Below are 14,599 nucleotides of genomic sequence, written 5' to 3'. Positions count from 1 at the left end.
TGTGGGGTCCCAGTGTTGAGGATTCGCGGGTAGAGATGTTGTTACCTACCCTCACCACCTGGGGGCGGCCCAGTCCTAGAAAGTCCAGGACCCAGTTGCACAGGGCGGGGTTCAGACCCAGGGTCTCGAGCTTAATGATGAGTTTGGAGGGTACTATGGTGTTAAATTCTGAGCTGTAATCGATGAACAGCATTCTTACATAGGTATTCCTCTTGTCCAGATGGGTTAGGGCAGTGTACAGTGTGATTGCGATTGCGTCGTCTGTGGACCTATTGGGGTGGTAAGCAAATTGGAGTGGGTCTAGGGTGTCAGGTAGGGTGGAGGTGATATGACACTTGACTAGTCTCTCAAAGCACTTCATGATGACAAAAGTGGGGCGATAGTCATTTAGCTCAGTTACCTTAGCTTTCTTGGGAACAGGAACAATGGTGGCCCTCTTGAAGCATGTGGGAACAGCAGACTGGGATAGGGATGGATTGAATATGTCCGTAAACACACCAGCCAGCTGGTCTGCGCATGCTCTGAGGACGCGGCTATGGATGCCGTCTGGGCCGGCAGCTTTGACAGGGTTAACACATTTAAATGTTTTATTCACGTTGGCTGCAGTGAAGGAGAGCCCACAGGTTTTGGTAGCGGGCCGTGTCAGTGGCACTGTATTGTCCTCAAAGCGAGCAAAGAAGTTGTTTAGGTTGTCTGGGAGCAAGACGTCGGTGTCCACGATGGGGCTGGTTTTCTTTTTGTAATCCGTGATTGACTGTAGACCCTGCCACCTATCTCGTGTCTGAGCCGTTGAATTGCAACTCTACTTTGTCTCTATACTGACGCTTAGCTTGTTTGATTGCCTTGTGGAGGGAATAGCTACACTGTTTGTATTCGGTCATGTTTCCAGTCGCCTTGCCATGATTAAATGCAGTGGTTCGCGCTTTCAGTTTTGCGTAAATGCTGCCATCAATCCACGGTTTCTGGTTGGGGAAGGTTTTAATTGTCACCGTGGGTACAATATCACCGATGCACTTGCTAATAAACTCGCTCACTGAATCAGCGTATACATCAATGTTGTTGTCTGGGGCTATCCGGAACATATCCCAGTTCACGTGATCGAAGCAGTCTTGAAGCGTGGAATCATATTGGTCGGACCAGCGTTGAACAGACCTGAGCACAGGGTTTCCTGTTATATTTTCTGTCTATAGTCTGGGAGCAACAACATGGAGTCTTGGTCAGATTTGCCAAAAGGATGGCGAGAGAGGGCTTTGTATGCGTCGCGGAAGTTAGAGTAGCAATGATCCAGAATGCTGATGTCTCTGATGTCTCTCTGGAAGGCAACCCTTGCTCGAATTTCGTCTACCTTGTTGTCAAGAGACAACCTTTGGCTTGCTAGTCATTCGCTCTATACGCCCCCACCCACCCCAAGGGTTTCTAGATGTTTGCTTCATACACCCACCCACCCCGACCAACCACCCTCCGTTCGTTTTTACCTTCTAATTTATGTAACCATACCAAACGTGACATATAATAATTTGAGTATCCCGGATTTACATGAACTATGTTATGTCTAGTCTATGAGACCAGTCTGAGTCTAGTGTTTATACATGTGCTCTCCACAGAGCTGACCGACACGCCAACATTTGGTTAACCATGAAAACGGCTATAATTCTTAATCCTAATTAAGCAATTCATAGGCTATAATTTAACAAAATGTCCATCGTACCACCTGCTGCAGTTCAAAACTCTGCCATCTTGTCAGTTCATGACACATGGTTTCTGAATGAGCCACGTTGTATGTACGATATCATTTTGAGAACACTGGATACATAACTGTGGTGGCGTTAATTCTAATTTTCCCGGTGGCATAGGGACAGTAGGCCTAGATCAATGACGTTTCCAAAATATTGGGGGAAAAACAGCGTCCATCAAGCGGAAACCAATTAAATCTCTTGTTTTAGGGCGAGCCTCCGTAACCTTAGCCAACCAAACAGCCGGAATTGGATCCTTGCCTCCGAGCGTACAGAAATGCAGTCATGTGATGGGCTCATAAAGAATGCCAACATGGAGCCTTGGCAATGACGGGATCCCTCTCTGCAACAATAACACGACGGACAAAAACTTCGAGGACGGTGTATTTCGAAAGCTCTTAATATATTTCATGATTATAGACGGTAAGTTCGCCATTACTGATGTTAGTTGTTCTTTTCGTTTGCGCTGGATGCTTAGATTTGTATTTATAGAACCCTCCGAACTTGAGACTCATGAATTCCTGTCTGGCTGTTGCAGTCAGGTGGCTTGCCATGCGCCTCGCCTGCCCATGCGCTGAGTTTAAACACAGTTGAAGTTTTAAATAATACTGTTTGCTGACGTCGAATAACGTTTCTCGATTGTATAACATGATTCACTTTGGTGTAATTACGCATTTATTACAGTCCTGCACCATGTTGTTTAGCGCCCGAGACACATATGGGCGTCATGTGGGAAGTGTTTACGCTGGACGCGTCACTGTGCACAATGTATCCATTTAATTATCCCGCGTGTCGCTTTATTGTTATGATGGTCGAATTAATGAAATCAAATGACACATTAGGTTTATTATGTTTAATTTGATGATAGATATATTTGCTCTGTTTTAGCACATGTGTTTAGGCCTTAATCCCATTCGGATTAGATGTTTGGCCTAATCATTTGTTGATTGTTAGCTTTCAGCCTATTATTACCTAGCTCTGGAGAACCCAATGGGGGTATACACATTTTACAGCCGGCCCCACTTTTGGGTTCTCAGCTGATGGTATGGACCACAGCTGGCTCCATGTGTACTACAATTCCAAAACTGTCTAAACGCATATACGCTTCACTTGCAGTATGGTTTTGGAAACCTTTGGAATTTAACGTTAGTATAAGCTAGAAAGAATCTTTCAAATCCAAAAGATACACTTTTATGCTGTTTTCACACACCACCTTGGCTGACACATCCTCTCACCTTGCACTCGCATTTCCATTGGACCATTCCACATGTCCACTGTTCCTTCAAATACAGCTAGGTGCAACTTTCCTAAACAGCATATCAGTATTAAATATTGCATTCTTATTCATATTTAACCGTTCACATTTTTAACTGCGCTATCCCTCACATTTTCTGTGCAGGTGTAGTGAGAAGCGTGGTTCTCTGCTCATCTCTCCTGTGTATCTGGACTGTATCAATGGTGTCGTTAAGCAGCAGAGCGCTGGTCTCTGATAATGACCTCTTTAGGGACAGTGTTAGTGTGGTGTCCCTGGAGCTTGTGGAGGGAGAGGGCAGTGAGGGGAGGAGCGAGGGAGATAGCTTTGCCTCCGGTTACAGCCCAGATGCCGGGGACATGGGTGCTCGGCTCAGCTTCAGCCCTGGAGAGGAGGAAGAGGAGGAGGATGATTTTACCCCCATAGAGCGGGATAGGGAGAAGCGAGAAGAAGGCATTCTGCAGGACCCCAGGCTGCCTGACTTCAGCCCCCGCCTGCCCTCGCCCTTCTCTCCCACCCTTGAGGACATCGAGGAGTTCCTCAGGGAGAAGATGGAGCTGGTGAGAGAGGGGGTTCTCTTCTCTAGTGAACCCATGGAGGAGCCCGCTCCCTCCCCTTCCAGCTCCATGGAACAACCTCTCTCCTCCCCAGGAGGACATAGTGACCCAGGGACCAGCGCTGCCCTGTCACCCCTCACCCCACAAACCCCCAACATCCCTCACACCCACAGCCCAGCAGCCCCGTGCCCCTCCCCATCCCCCTCCACCCCCTCAATGCTCCTGGGAGCACCCTTGGTACTCCAGGTCCAGTCGCTGCCGCTGGCCCAGCCTCTCCCCCAGACAGGCTCTCCTCCTGGGGCGTCCAGTGGGCTGAGATTGGCCCACCTGGTCTTGGGGCTCCACGGAGGGCAGAACTTTACCTTGCTTGCCTCACAGGTGCCCTCTGCCCCAGCCACCCTTCTCAACGTAGCCAGCATGGACGCCGGAGTTCCAGACCAGAAGTACGTGAAGATTGCCCCTCTACCGATCACTTTGAGGATTGCCGGGGGGCTTGCTGGGGCAACGGTGGTTGGGGGTCACAGTGGAGGGGCCGTGGTGAAAGCCGTGGCCCCACATAAGGTGAACAGACCCCCTCCTACAGAGACGCTGAGGGTGCACAAGTGTTCTCATCCAGGCTGTGAGAAGATGTACACCAAGAGCAGCCATCTGAAGGCCCACTTTCGCAGACACACCGGAGAGAAGCCCTACACCTGCAGCTGGCCTGACTGTGGCTGGAGGTGGGTTATATCATAACAATGCTAGTCAACATGCAGGAAACAGGAAGCTTAGGTTTGTTTAGTTCATTATCATATAGGCTAGTTATTAACATGTGATAGGATAATAAAACAGAGAGAAGAAAGCCTGTAATGACTGGTTCAAAATGAAGTGGGTATAATGATGACAGTAGAAAAAAATGCTCTATACCCCTTGTTAGGATGTTGACACAGTATTCCTCTGTAATTATGTTGCAAAGCTTAGCATAAAGAAAAATTATATCTGTCTGTGGAGGTAGGGATTAGAGCTTTTATAAGACAATATAGAGGCTCTGCAAATATGAGATATTACAACACACGCACAGTTTCTAATATCCCTATTAGCAACTGCAGTGAGCTTCCTAAGGAATGGGTTAGGGTTATTGAGGTAGTTAGAGGATGTGAAAGGATATGCTTATAATGTTGTTTTTACACTGAGTGTACAAAACATTAGAAACACCTGGTCTTACCATGACGTAGACTGACCAGGTTAATCTAGATGAAAGCTATGATCCCTTATTTATGTCAATTGTTAAATCCACTTCAATCAGTGTAGATGAAGGGGAGGAGACGGGTTAAAGAAGGATTTTCAAGCCTTGAGACATGGATTGTGTATGTGTGCCATTTGGGGTGAATGGGCAATACAAAAGATTTATGTACCTTTGAATATGGTATTTTAGTAGGTGCCAGGCGCACCAGTTTGAGTGTGTCAAGAACTGCAACACTGCTGGATTTTTCACACTCAACAGTTTCCCGTGTGTATCAAGAATGGTCTGCCACCCAAAGTACATCCAGCCAACTTGACACAACTGTGGGAAGCATTGGAGTCAACATCGGCCAGCATGTTGACTCCCTGTGGAATGCTTTCGACACCTTGTGGAGTCCATGCCCCCAATGAACTAAGGCTGTTCTCAGGACATAAGGGGTGCAAATCAATATTAGGAAGGTGTTCCTAATGTTTTGTACACTCAGTGTATATTGTAAATACTGTTTGACCCACCATTTAGTGTTCCTATTTCCCTCAGAGTTGAGTCTGAGCACTAGTCTGGTAGCTATCAAACAGTGGGAATAACCGGATTCCTGACACACTTAGCTGTAACGACTGAATGTTTAACTCAAACATTTCCAATTCAGAGAAATGATCAAAACACCAACTTGTTTTATCGCAGGGCTTTGGGTGTTGACCTGTGCTCCTCTGTCTCTGTAGGTTCTCTCGTTCTGATGAGCTGTCTCGTCACCGGCGCTCCCACTCCGGGGTCAAGCCTTACGAGTGCTCTCTGTGTGAGAAGAAGTTTGCCCGCAGCGACCACCTCTCCAAACACACCAAGGTGCACCGCAGCCCCCGGCCTGGCAAAAACATCAGAACTACCGTCTGACCCAGCCAGCCCAGTCTGGATCCTGATGCCACCCACCCACCCTCACTCACCCTTAACCCTGTTACAGCACTTGACCAGGATGGCAGAATTATAAGAACCTGCATCCAGAATTCAGTGCAGCCTGGTCCCCTACCTTTACCCTGGCTGTGCCTGCCCAGCCCAACCCAGCTCAGTACAATCTCAACCCCACCACGGGCTGACAGACTCATGAGACTCATCCACCCAGCCCTGCCCCGGGGAGGCCTTGCCAGAGAGTCTGGGTCCTCATCAGGACTCTGGTGCTATAGAAGCAGTCCTGGGCCAGAACGTAGTGCAGGGTTTCCCAAACTTGGTCCTGGGGCCTTCCCTAGGTGCCCGTTTTGGTTTTTGCCCTAGCACTACACAGGTGATTAAAATAATCAAAGCTTGATGATGAGTTGGTTAGTTTAATCAACTGTGTAGTAATAGGGCAATAACTAAAATGTGCAACCAGAGGGGCCCCCAGGACCCTGGGATAGGGCTCTGAATCTGATTCAGACCCTAACCGGCCTCTGCCACCTCCCCTCCCTCCTGCTACCGGAGCAGATGAGGGCTTGTCCTGGTGCTACACAGTGAACTAACAGGTAACGGCCATCTCAGGGATGTGATTGTTCAGCTTCAAGAAGAAGTTCACTTTATTTGAACCAAATCTGTATTTTGAAGGTAAATGGTATGTTGTAAAAGTGCCCAGACACATGATACTGTGTCATTCTAAACTTTATCCGCAACGTTATATTCAATTTTGTGCGACTGAAGCGGTTTCCCCTCTGCAGATGTGCTGCTTCTCCGTGTGGAAAAGTATTATGGGCTACACAATTATCGCTCGAGTCGCACAAAATGGAATACAACGTGCAGATATAGTTCTCAATGACACAATTTCATGTCTGAAACATCTAAAGACCGGCATCACTATACTGAGAGCGTTGCCGTTTCTAAAATGACGTATTTGGATGTTTTTGGAGCCTTTGTTCATGTTTCATTTGCGCCCCTGCAACTGCAGAACGAACATGAGGAAGTATACCGCTGGTGGTGTAAGTTTCTCAAAAACAATTGATTGTAAAAAAGTGTCTGGGTACTTCTATTACATGCTGTTTACACTACAGTTCAGAAGTTTGGGGTCACTTAAATCTCCTTGTTATAGAAAGACAAGCACATTTTTTTGTCCATTTTAAAATAACATCAAATTGATCAGAAATGCAGTGTAGACATTGTTAATGTTGTAAACGACTATTGTAGCTGGAAACGGCAGATTTTTTATGGAATATCTACATAGGCGTACAGAGGCCCATTATCAACAACCATCACTCCTGTGTTCCAATGGCACGTTGTGTTAGCTAATCCAAGTTTATCATTTTAAAAGGCTAATTGATCATTAGAAAATCATTTTGCAATTATGTTAGCACAGCTGAAAACTGTTGTTCTGATTTAAAGAAGCAATAAACCTGGCCTTCTTTAGACTAGTTGAGTATCTGGAGCATCAGCATTTGTGGGTTCGGTTACTTGCTCAAAATGGCTAGAAACAAAGCACTTTCTTCTGAAACTCATCAGTCTATTCTTGTTCTAAGAAATGAAGGCTATTCCCTGTGTGAAATTGCCAAGAAACTGAAGATCTCGTACAACGCTGTGTACCACTCCCTTCATAAAACAGCGCAAACTGGCTCTAACCAGAATAGAAAGAGGAGTGGGAGTCCTCAACTGTCAGCATCATTAAATAGTACCCGCAAAACACCAGTCTCAACATCAACCGTGAAGAGGCGACTCCGGGATGCTGGTCTTCTAGGCAGAGTTGCAAAGAAAAAGCCATATCTCAGACTGGCCAATAAAAAGAAAAGATTAAGATGGGGAAAAAGAACACAGACACTGGACAGAGGAACTCTGCCTAGAAGGCCAGCATCCTGGAGTCGCCTCTTCACTGTTGACATTGAGACTGGTGTTTTGCGTGTACTATTTAATGAAGCTGCCAGTTGAGGACTTGTGAGGCGTCTGTTTCTCAAACTAGACACTCTAATGCACTTATCCTCTTGCTCAGTTGTGCACCGGGGCCTCCCACTCCTCTTTCTATTCTGGTTAGGGCCAGTTTGCTCTGTTCTGTGAAGGGAGTAGTACACAGCGTTGTACGAGATCTTTAGTTTCTTGGCAACTTCTTGCATGGAATAGCCTTCATTTCTCAGAGCAAGAATAGACTGACGAGTTTCAGAAGAAAGTGCCTTGTTTCTGGCCTTTTTGAGCCTGTAATCGAATCCACAAATGTTGATGCTCCAGACACTCAACTAGTCTAAAGAAGGCCAGTTTTATTGCTTCTTTAATCGTAACAACAGTTTTCAGCTGTGCTAACATAATTGCAAAAGGGTTTTCTAATGATCAATTAGCATTTTAAAATAATAAACTTGGATAAGCTAACACAATGTGCCATTGGAACACAGGAGTGATGGTTGCTGATAATGGGCCTATGTACGCCTATGTAGATATTCCATAAAAAATCTGCCGTTTCCAGCTACAATAGTCATTTACAACATTAACAATGTCTACACTGTATTTCTGATCAATTTGATATTTTAATGGACAAAAAATTTTGTTTTTCTTTAAAACACAAGGACATTTCTAAGTGACCCCAAACTTTTGATTGGTAGTGTACATACAGATTTGGTTAAAATAAAGTGAACTTCTCCTTTAAAGCGGATTTCAGGCCTTTAGGCTAAATCGCATCCTGCTCAGCCCCCCGCCATACATATACACACACACCTCGTTACCCTGAGCAGATGACAAATTTGTGACAGGCAGTTGCTAACTGTATAACACTGTTTTAAATGTAATTTAATTGTGTTTAAAACCCTATTCTGTCACACATTCTATTCTACATATTTTATTGTTCTGTGAATCTGCTTCATGAGTTACTCTCTCTTCAAAACAGTTTTAGAGGACAATGCACCGTAAATAACCCAGCACATTCTAGCCTGTAATCTGTGCTATTAGCCCAGATGAAAGTACTGTGTTGATATGTGAGTTTAGAGATTCTCTCAGAGAACAGGTGATGAGTCTAAATCTCTTACATATCCCCTCTTGCTCCCCACGGTGCTAAACCTCTGTCCCAATCACATCCCTACCTGACCCTACAAGGGCCAATACAGTACTTTTACCACCGCTTCCATGACCTCGTGCCTCCTCCCACTCCACAAAAGACCTCGGGGCTGCAGACTGGTGTCTGTTGGTTTTCACCATGGTACTTCACTGTTCCATTATGTAATAACTGGTTTGTTAAGAGTCCACTCGCACCCACCTGGTTTCCCAGGTTTGCATCAGATGCTGATTGAAGGGTAAGAGTGACTGAGTGAAAACCAGCAGAAATCACAGCCCTCCTGGTCCATGCTCTTAAATGACTGGAATGAGTTTAAAAATATATATTGCCAAACCATAAGTCCTATTTGACTTTTCAGTCACCTTTTTGTGCTAACTGCTCACACATTGTATGATGTAGAACCTATAAGCTATTTTACTTTATTTCTATGTCTTTAAAATCAATGTTGAAATGACAAAAGTGACTCGGCGAAAGCTAGTTGTGTATACTGTATTTGTACATTGGCTTTACAATGCAAAGTAACCAATTTTGTAAGGAACTGCTTAGTCATTTACAGTAGTAGAGGTTAGTATGTTAGGCCAGCAAGCAAAGCTAATCACTTACAGTATAGTAGCCTACTGTACCTGAAAAGAGCAGCTGATCTTTGTCCAATCTGTATCCGTCAAATATCACATTTACATGTACAGAACATGTAGGATCCTCCTATCCTGAGACAACCCCCCCCCAGTCAGTATATTAAGCTATCCAGGGGTGTCTGTGCTTGATTCTCTCATGTAGCGTATCTTGGTGAACCTGTAGAATGTTATTGAGGGGTTATCAGGTCAGCCAGACAATAATTAATTATGAGACCCACTAACATTAATGCGTTATCACATCCCATCAAGATGAGCCCTTTGTTCTCAAGTGCACTTACTGTATGTTAGCAGGAGGTGCAGCAAGAGGGGGTTTAGCGTGGAGAAATGCTATGCCAAGCACTGGAGGGCTCTGTTATGGGTATGTAAGCTGTATCTATGGGTTTGAGTTTAAAATTGTAAAAGGTGCTTTTTCAACAGGCTACTGCATTTAGGAAATCATATAGAGAACTATGGACTTTTCAGGGTGGCAGTCTTGGCCAACATCCCTTGAGTGAACTGTACTCACATTTGCCACCCATCACAGTGGTTCAGAACTTCTGGTTAAAACGCACGTTGTGTTGCCTGTGTTGCCTTTGGATGGGTCAACTCAGAATTGAGCACTCCGACATACCACCGCCCTTCATCAACAGCATCACTGGTAATCATCACCATCACATGGCCTCTTAAACAGTTTGTTGTTCTTTGAGTATGACTAGTTCAAATAGATCACAACCACACAATCCCACTCAGAAGTCTGACCCAACTGTGTGTCCATGGCTGGTCTAGTCCCTCTGATTCAGTCCTGTTGTGTGTTCCCCTTCCTGCCTTACCTTTAACCATGGGTTTCTCTCTCCCAATAACTATATCATCCAAAGTATACACACACTCAACTGTACTGTGTGTTTGCTGAAATACAGGTTCTATTTTTTCAAATACCAGAAAAGCTATTTTCCTATGTATGATAATAAAGGATAAGAAAATTGAAGCATCATCCTCGTCGTTATTTGAGTCATCATGGCTTATGTTTTGTGGATTTCAAGACACAAAATGATCCATGCTTTCGTTGGAAAGATCCAAAGATTGTAAAAGTGTTTATTTTTCTTTTCTCCAAACAATGGTGAGGATTGTGGCAGTGGGTAGGTGGTGGCACAGCAACCACAGCGGTAGGCCGTTCCTACAAGACTCTGCCTGGGAAGAGAATGCCGTAGGCTCCAGTACTGTGAATGATGGCATATTTCTACCATTGATTCCGCTGTTACAGGGTGAAGGAATGTGATGTGTTCAATGCTAGAGAGAGAGAGAGGAATTCTCCCTGGGCGCTTCAGAAGCCAGCCTGCCTGTAAAACTGGAATGTCTGGCTCTGTGTGGAGCTGAGTTGTTCTGGGAATGTCTAGAAGAAGTCTGGGTTGCATTTCATTTTTTAAATTTAAATAGCATCCCCTGCCCTTTTTCATTCCCCTTTACAAACCTGAGATATCTGGGTAGCTGTAAGCCTCCATCACTCACCCTAGGGCTTTTCTCAATTGGTTTTACTTAACTCATGCGTCCTCTCTCCATCCTCTCTGGCCTCTTTTTGGAAAAAGGTCAAAAAGTCAAGGAGAGGGAAAGTATGTGAAAATGCGCTTGAATGAAATGAGACTCCTCCAACCGCATGTCATTAGCCAAATGATGTTTACAGGGTGGAATCCCAAATTGATGGTTATCAAAACAAATGCAGCTAATTGTGCAATTTTGTTTTGATATTAGGATAAGTAGCATATCATTTTTAAATGTAGCATGTTTTTCTACTTCGAGAAAACAATAGTTGATTGAAAAGTGGGTCAGAGAGGAAGAGGTGAAGCGAGAGTCCCAACTCTGCCAAAAGTCTGTATTTTCCAGCAGGTACCATTTCTTTTCTTTTGCTGACCAAGCGAGGAGTTTTTGTATAGCGGTCAATAAGTGTTGAATTTGGTCAACAAGAAATGTAATGGCTTATTTGCTCGAATATAAGTTTCGTAATGCTTAGGTTGTTAGGAGTGTACTGATATAAGTAGAACATGTGGCCAGGGGCAAAACTTTGGTTGTAAAAGTTGGGGGGGGGGCATAACCTGGCAGGGAGTTTGGGGTGTCCTCGCTCAGACTTTCCTTGGGCATCTAAAGCTAATTTCCTGCATTTCTACACAACCTAATATGACCCTTTTTGGGTAATTTTTGTTGTAACTTATACATAAATGTGGATGCTACCATGATTACAGTGCCTTCGGAAAGTATTCAGACAACTTTACTTTTTCCACATTTTGTTATGTTACAGCCTTATTCTAAAATCATTTTTTTTTAAAACATCCTCAATAATATACACACAATACCCCATAATGACAAAGCGAAAAAAGGTTGTTCGAAATTTTGGCTAATTTATGACAGCAATACCTTATTTACAAACACAACTGTTCAAAAGTTTGGGGCCACTTAGAAATGTCCTTGTTTTTGAAAGAAAAGCTATTTTTTTGTCCATTAAAATAACATGAAATTGATCAGAAATACAGTGTAGACATTGTTAATGTTGTAAATTACTGTTGTAGCTGGAAATGGCAGATTTTTAAAGGAATACCATCACACTGTGTTCCAATGGCACGTTGTGATAGCTAATCCAAGTTTATCATTTTAAAAGGCTAATTGATCATTAGAAAACCCTTTTGCAATTGTGTTAGCTAATCCAAGTTTATCATTTTAAAAGGCTAATTTATCATTAGAAAACCCTTTTGCAATTATGTTAGCACAGCTGAAAACTGTTGTTCTGATAAAAGAAGCAATAAACCTGGCCTTTAGACTAGTTGAGTATCTGGAGCATCAGCATTTGTGGGTTCGATTACAGGCTCAAAAAGGCCAGAAACAAATACCTTTCTTCTGAAACTTGTCAGTCTATTCTTGTTCTGAGAAATGAAGGCTATTCCATGTGAGAAATGGCCAAGAAACTGAAGATCTCGTACAACGCTGTGTACTACTCCCTTCACAGAACAGCGCAAACTGTATAGAAAGAGGAGTGGGATGCCCCGGTGCACAAATGAGCAAGAGGACAAGTACATTAGAGTGTCTAGTTTGAGAAACAGACCCCTCACAAGTCCTCAACTGTCAGCTTCGTTAAATTGTACCCGCAAAACACCCTCTCAACTAATCAACTAAGCTAATCCAAGTTTATAATTTTAAAAGGCTAATTGATCAACAGTGAAGAGGCGACTCCGGGATGCTGGTCTTCTAGGCAGAATTGCAAAGAAAAAGCCACATCTCAGACTGGCACAATAAAAATAAAAGATTAAGACGGGCAAAAGAGGAACTCTGCCTAGAAGGCCAGCATCCTGGAGTCGCCTATTCACTGTTGATCAGTTAGCCTTTTAAAATTATAAACTTGGATTAGCTAGCACAACATGCCATTGGAACACAGAAGTGATGGTTGCTGATAATGGGCCTCTGTACGCCTATGTAGATATTCCATCAAAAATCTGCCATTTCCAGCTACAATAGTAATTTACAACATTAACAATGTCTACACTGTATTTCTGATCAATTTGATGTCATTTTAATGGACAAGGAAAGTGCTTTTCTTTCAACAACAAGGACATTTCTAAGTGACCCCAAACTTTTGAACTGTAGTGTAAGTATGCAGATCCTTTGCTATGAGACTCGAAATTTAGCTCAGGTGCATCCTGTTTCCATTGCTCATCCTTGAGATGCTTCTACAACTTTGTTGGAGTCCACCTGTGGAAATTCAATCGATTGGACATGATTTGGAAAGGCACACACCTGTCTATATAAGGTCCCACAGTTGACAGTGTATGTCAGAGCAAAAACCAAGCCATGAGGTCGAAAGAATTGTCCGTGGAGCTCCGAGACAGGATTGTGTCGAGGCACAGGTCTGGGGAAGGGTACCAAAAAATGTCTGCAGCATTGAAGGTCCCCAAGAGCACAGTGCCTCCATCATTCTTAAATGGAAGAAGTTTGGAACCACCAAGTCTCTTCCTAGAGCTGGCTAAATCTGAGCAATCGGGGGAGAAGGGCCTCGGTCAGGGAGGTGACCAAGAACCCAATGGTCAGTCTGACAGAGCTCTGGAGTTCCTCTGTGGAGATGGAAGAACCTTCCAGAAGGACAACCATCTCTGCAGCACTCCACCAATCAGGTCTTTATGGTAGAGTGGCCAGACAGAAGCTACTGCTCAGTAAAAGGCACATGACAGCCTATTTGGAGTTTGCCAAAAAGCACCTAAAGACTCTCAGACCATGAGAAACAAGATTCTCTGGTCTGATGAAAACAAGATTTGGCCTGAATGCCAAGCGACACGTCTGGAGGAAACCTGCCATCATCCCTACGGTGAAGCATGGTGGTGGCAACATCATGCTGTGGAGATGTTTTTCAGCTGCAGGTACTAGGAGACTAGTCAGGATCGAGGCAAAGATGAACATAGCAAAGTATAGAGAGATCCTTGATGAAAACCTGCTCCAGAGCGCTCAAGACCTCAGACCTAACCCGATCTACCATCTCTGGAGAGACCTGAAAATATGTGCAGGAACGCTCCACATCCAACTTGACAGAGCTTGAGAGGATCTGCAGAGAAGAATGGAAGAAACTCCCCAAATTCAGGTGTTCAAAGCTTGTAGTGTCATACCCAAGAAGACTCTCTGTGTTCTCTAAAGACACAGGAGACAATAATACAAGAAACAACACTTCTGTAGCTTGTCAACTATGCGTCTGTCTATCCCTGTTCTCTCCTCTCTGCACAGGCCATACAAACGCTTCACACCGCGTGGCCGCTGCCACTCTAACCTGGTGGTCCCAGCGCGCACGACCCACGTGGAGTTCCAGGTCTCCGGCAGCCTCTGGAACTGCCGGTCTGCGGCCAACAAGGCTGAGTTCATCTCAGCCTATGCTACCCTCCAGTCCCTAGACTTCCTGGCGCTGACGGAAACATGGATTACCACAGATAACACTGCTACTCCTACTGCTCTCTCTTCGTCTGCCCACGTGTTCTCGCATACCCCTAGAGCATCGAGCCAGGGGGGGGGATGGCCTCATCTCTCCCAAGTGGACATTCTCTCTTTCTCCCCTGACCCATCTGTCTATCTCCTCATTTGAATTCCATGCTGTCACAGTTACCAGCCCTTTCAAGCTTAACATCCTTATCATTTATCGCCCTCCAGGTTCCCTTGGAGAGTTCATCAATGAGCTTGACGCCTTGATAAGTTCCTTTCCTGAGGATAGCTCACCTCT

At 44.5% G+C, this 14,599-nt stretch overlaps 1 protein-coding gene across 1 annotated transcript; it reads left to right on the top strand.

Moving 5' to 3' along the window:
* Positions 1 to 2,007: 2,007 nt before the first annotated feature.
* Positions 2,008 to 6,925, top strand: LOC106583109 (uncharacterized). Its single transcript, XM_014166936.3, has 3 exons — positions 2,008 to 2,156; positions 3,133 to 4,261; positions 5,484 to 6,925. Exons 1-3 carry the CDS (start codon positions 2,039 to 2,041, stop codon positions 5,650 to 5,652), a joined length of 1,416 nt encoding a protein of 471 aa, XP_014022411.1. The 5' UTR covers positions 2,008 to 2,038; the 3' UTR covers positions 5,653 to 6,925.
* The last annotated feature ends 7,674 nt before the right edge of the window (positions 6,926 to 14,599 follow it).

The sequence above is a fragment of the Salmo salar genome, chromosome 22 (assembly GCF_965601325.2).
Source record: "Salmo salar chromosome 22, fSalSal1, whole genome shotgun sequence".
NCBI lineage: Eukaryota > Metazoa > Chordata > Actinopteri > Salmoniformes > Salmonidae > Salmo > Salmo salar.
The sequence above is the reverse complement of the archived record's forward strand: the minus strand, read 5'-3'. Positions and strand labels throughout refer to the sequence as shown.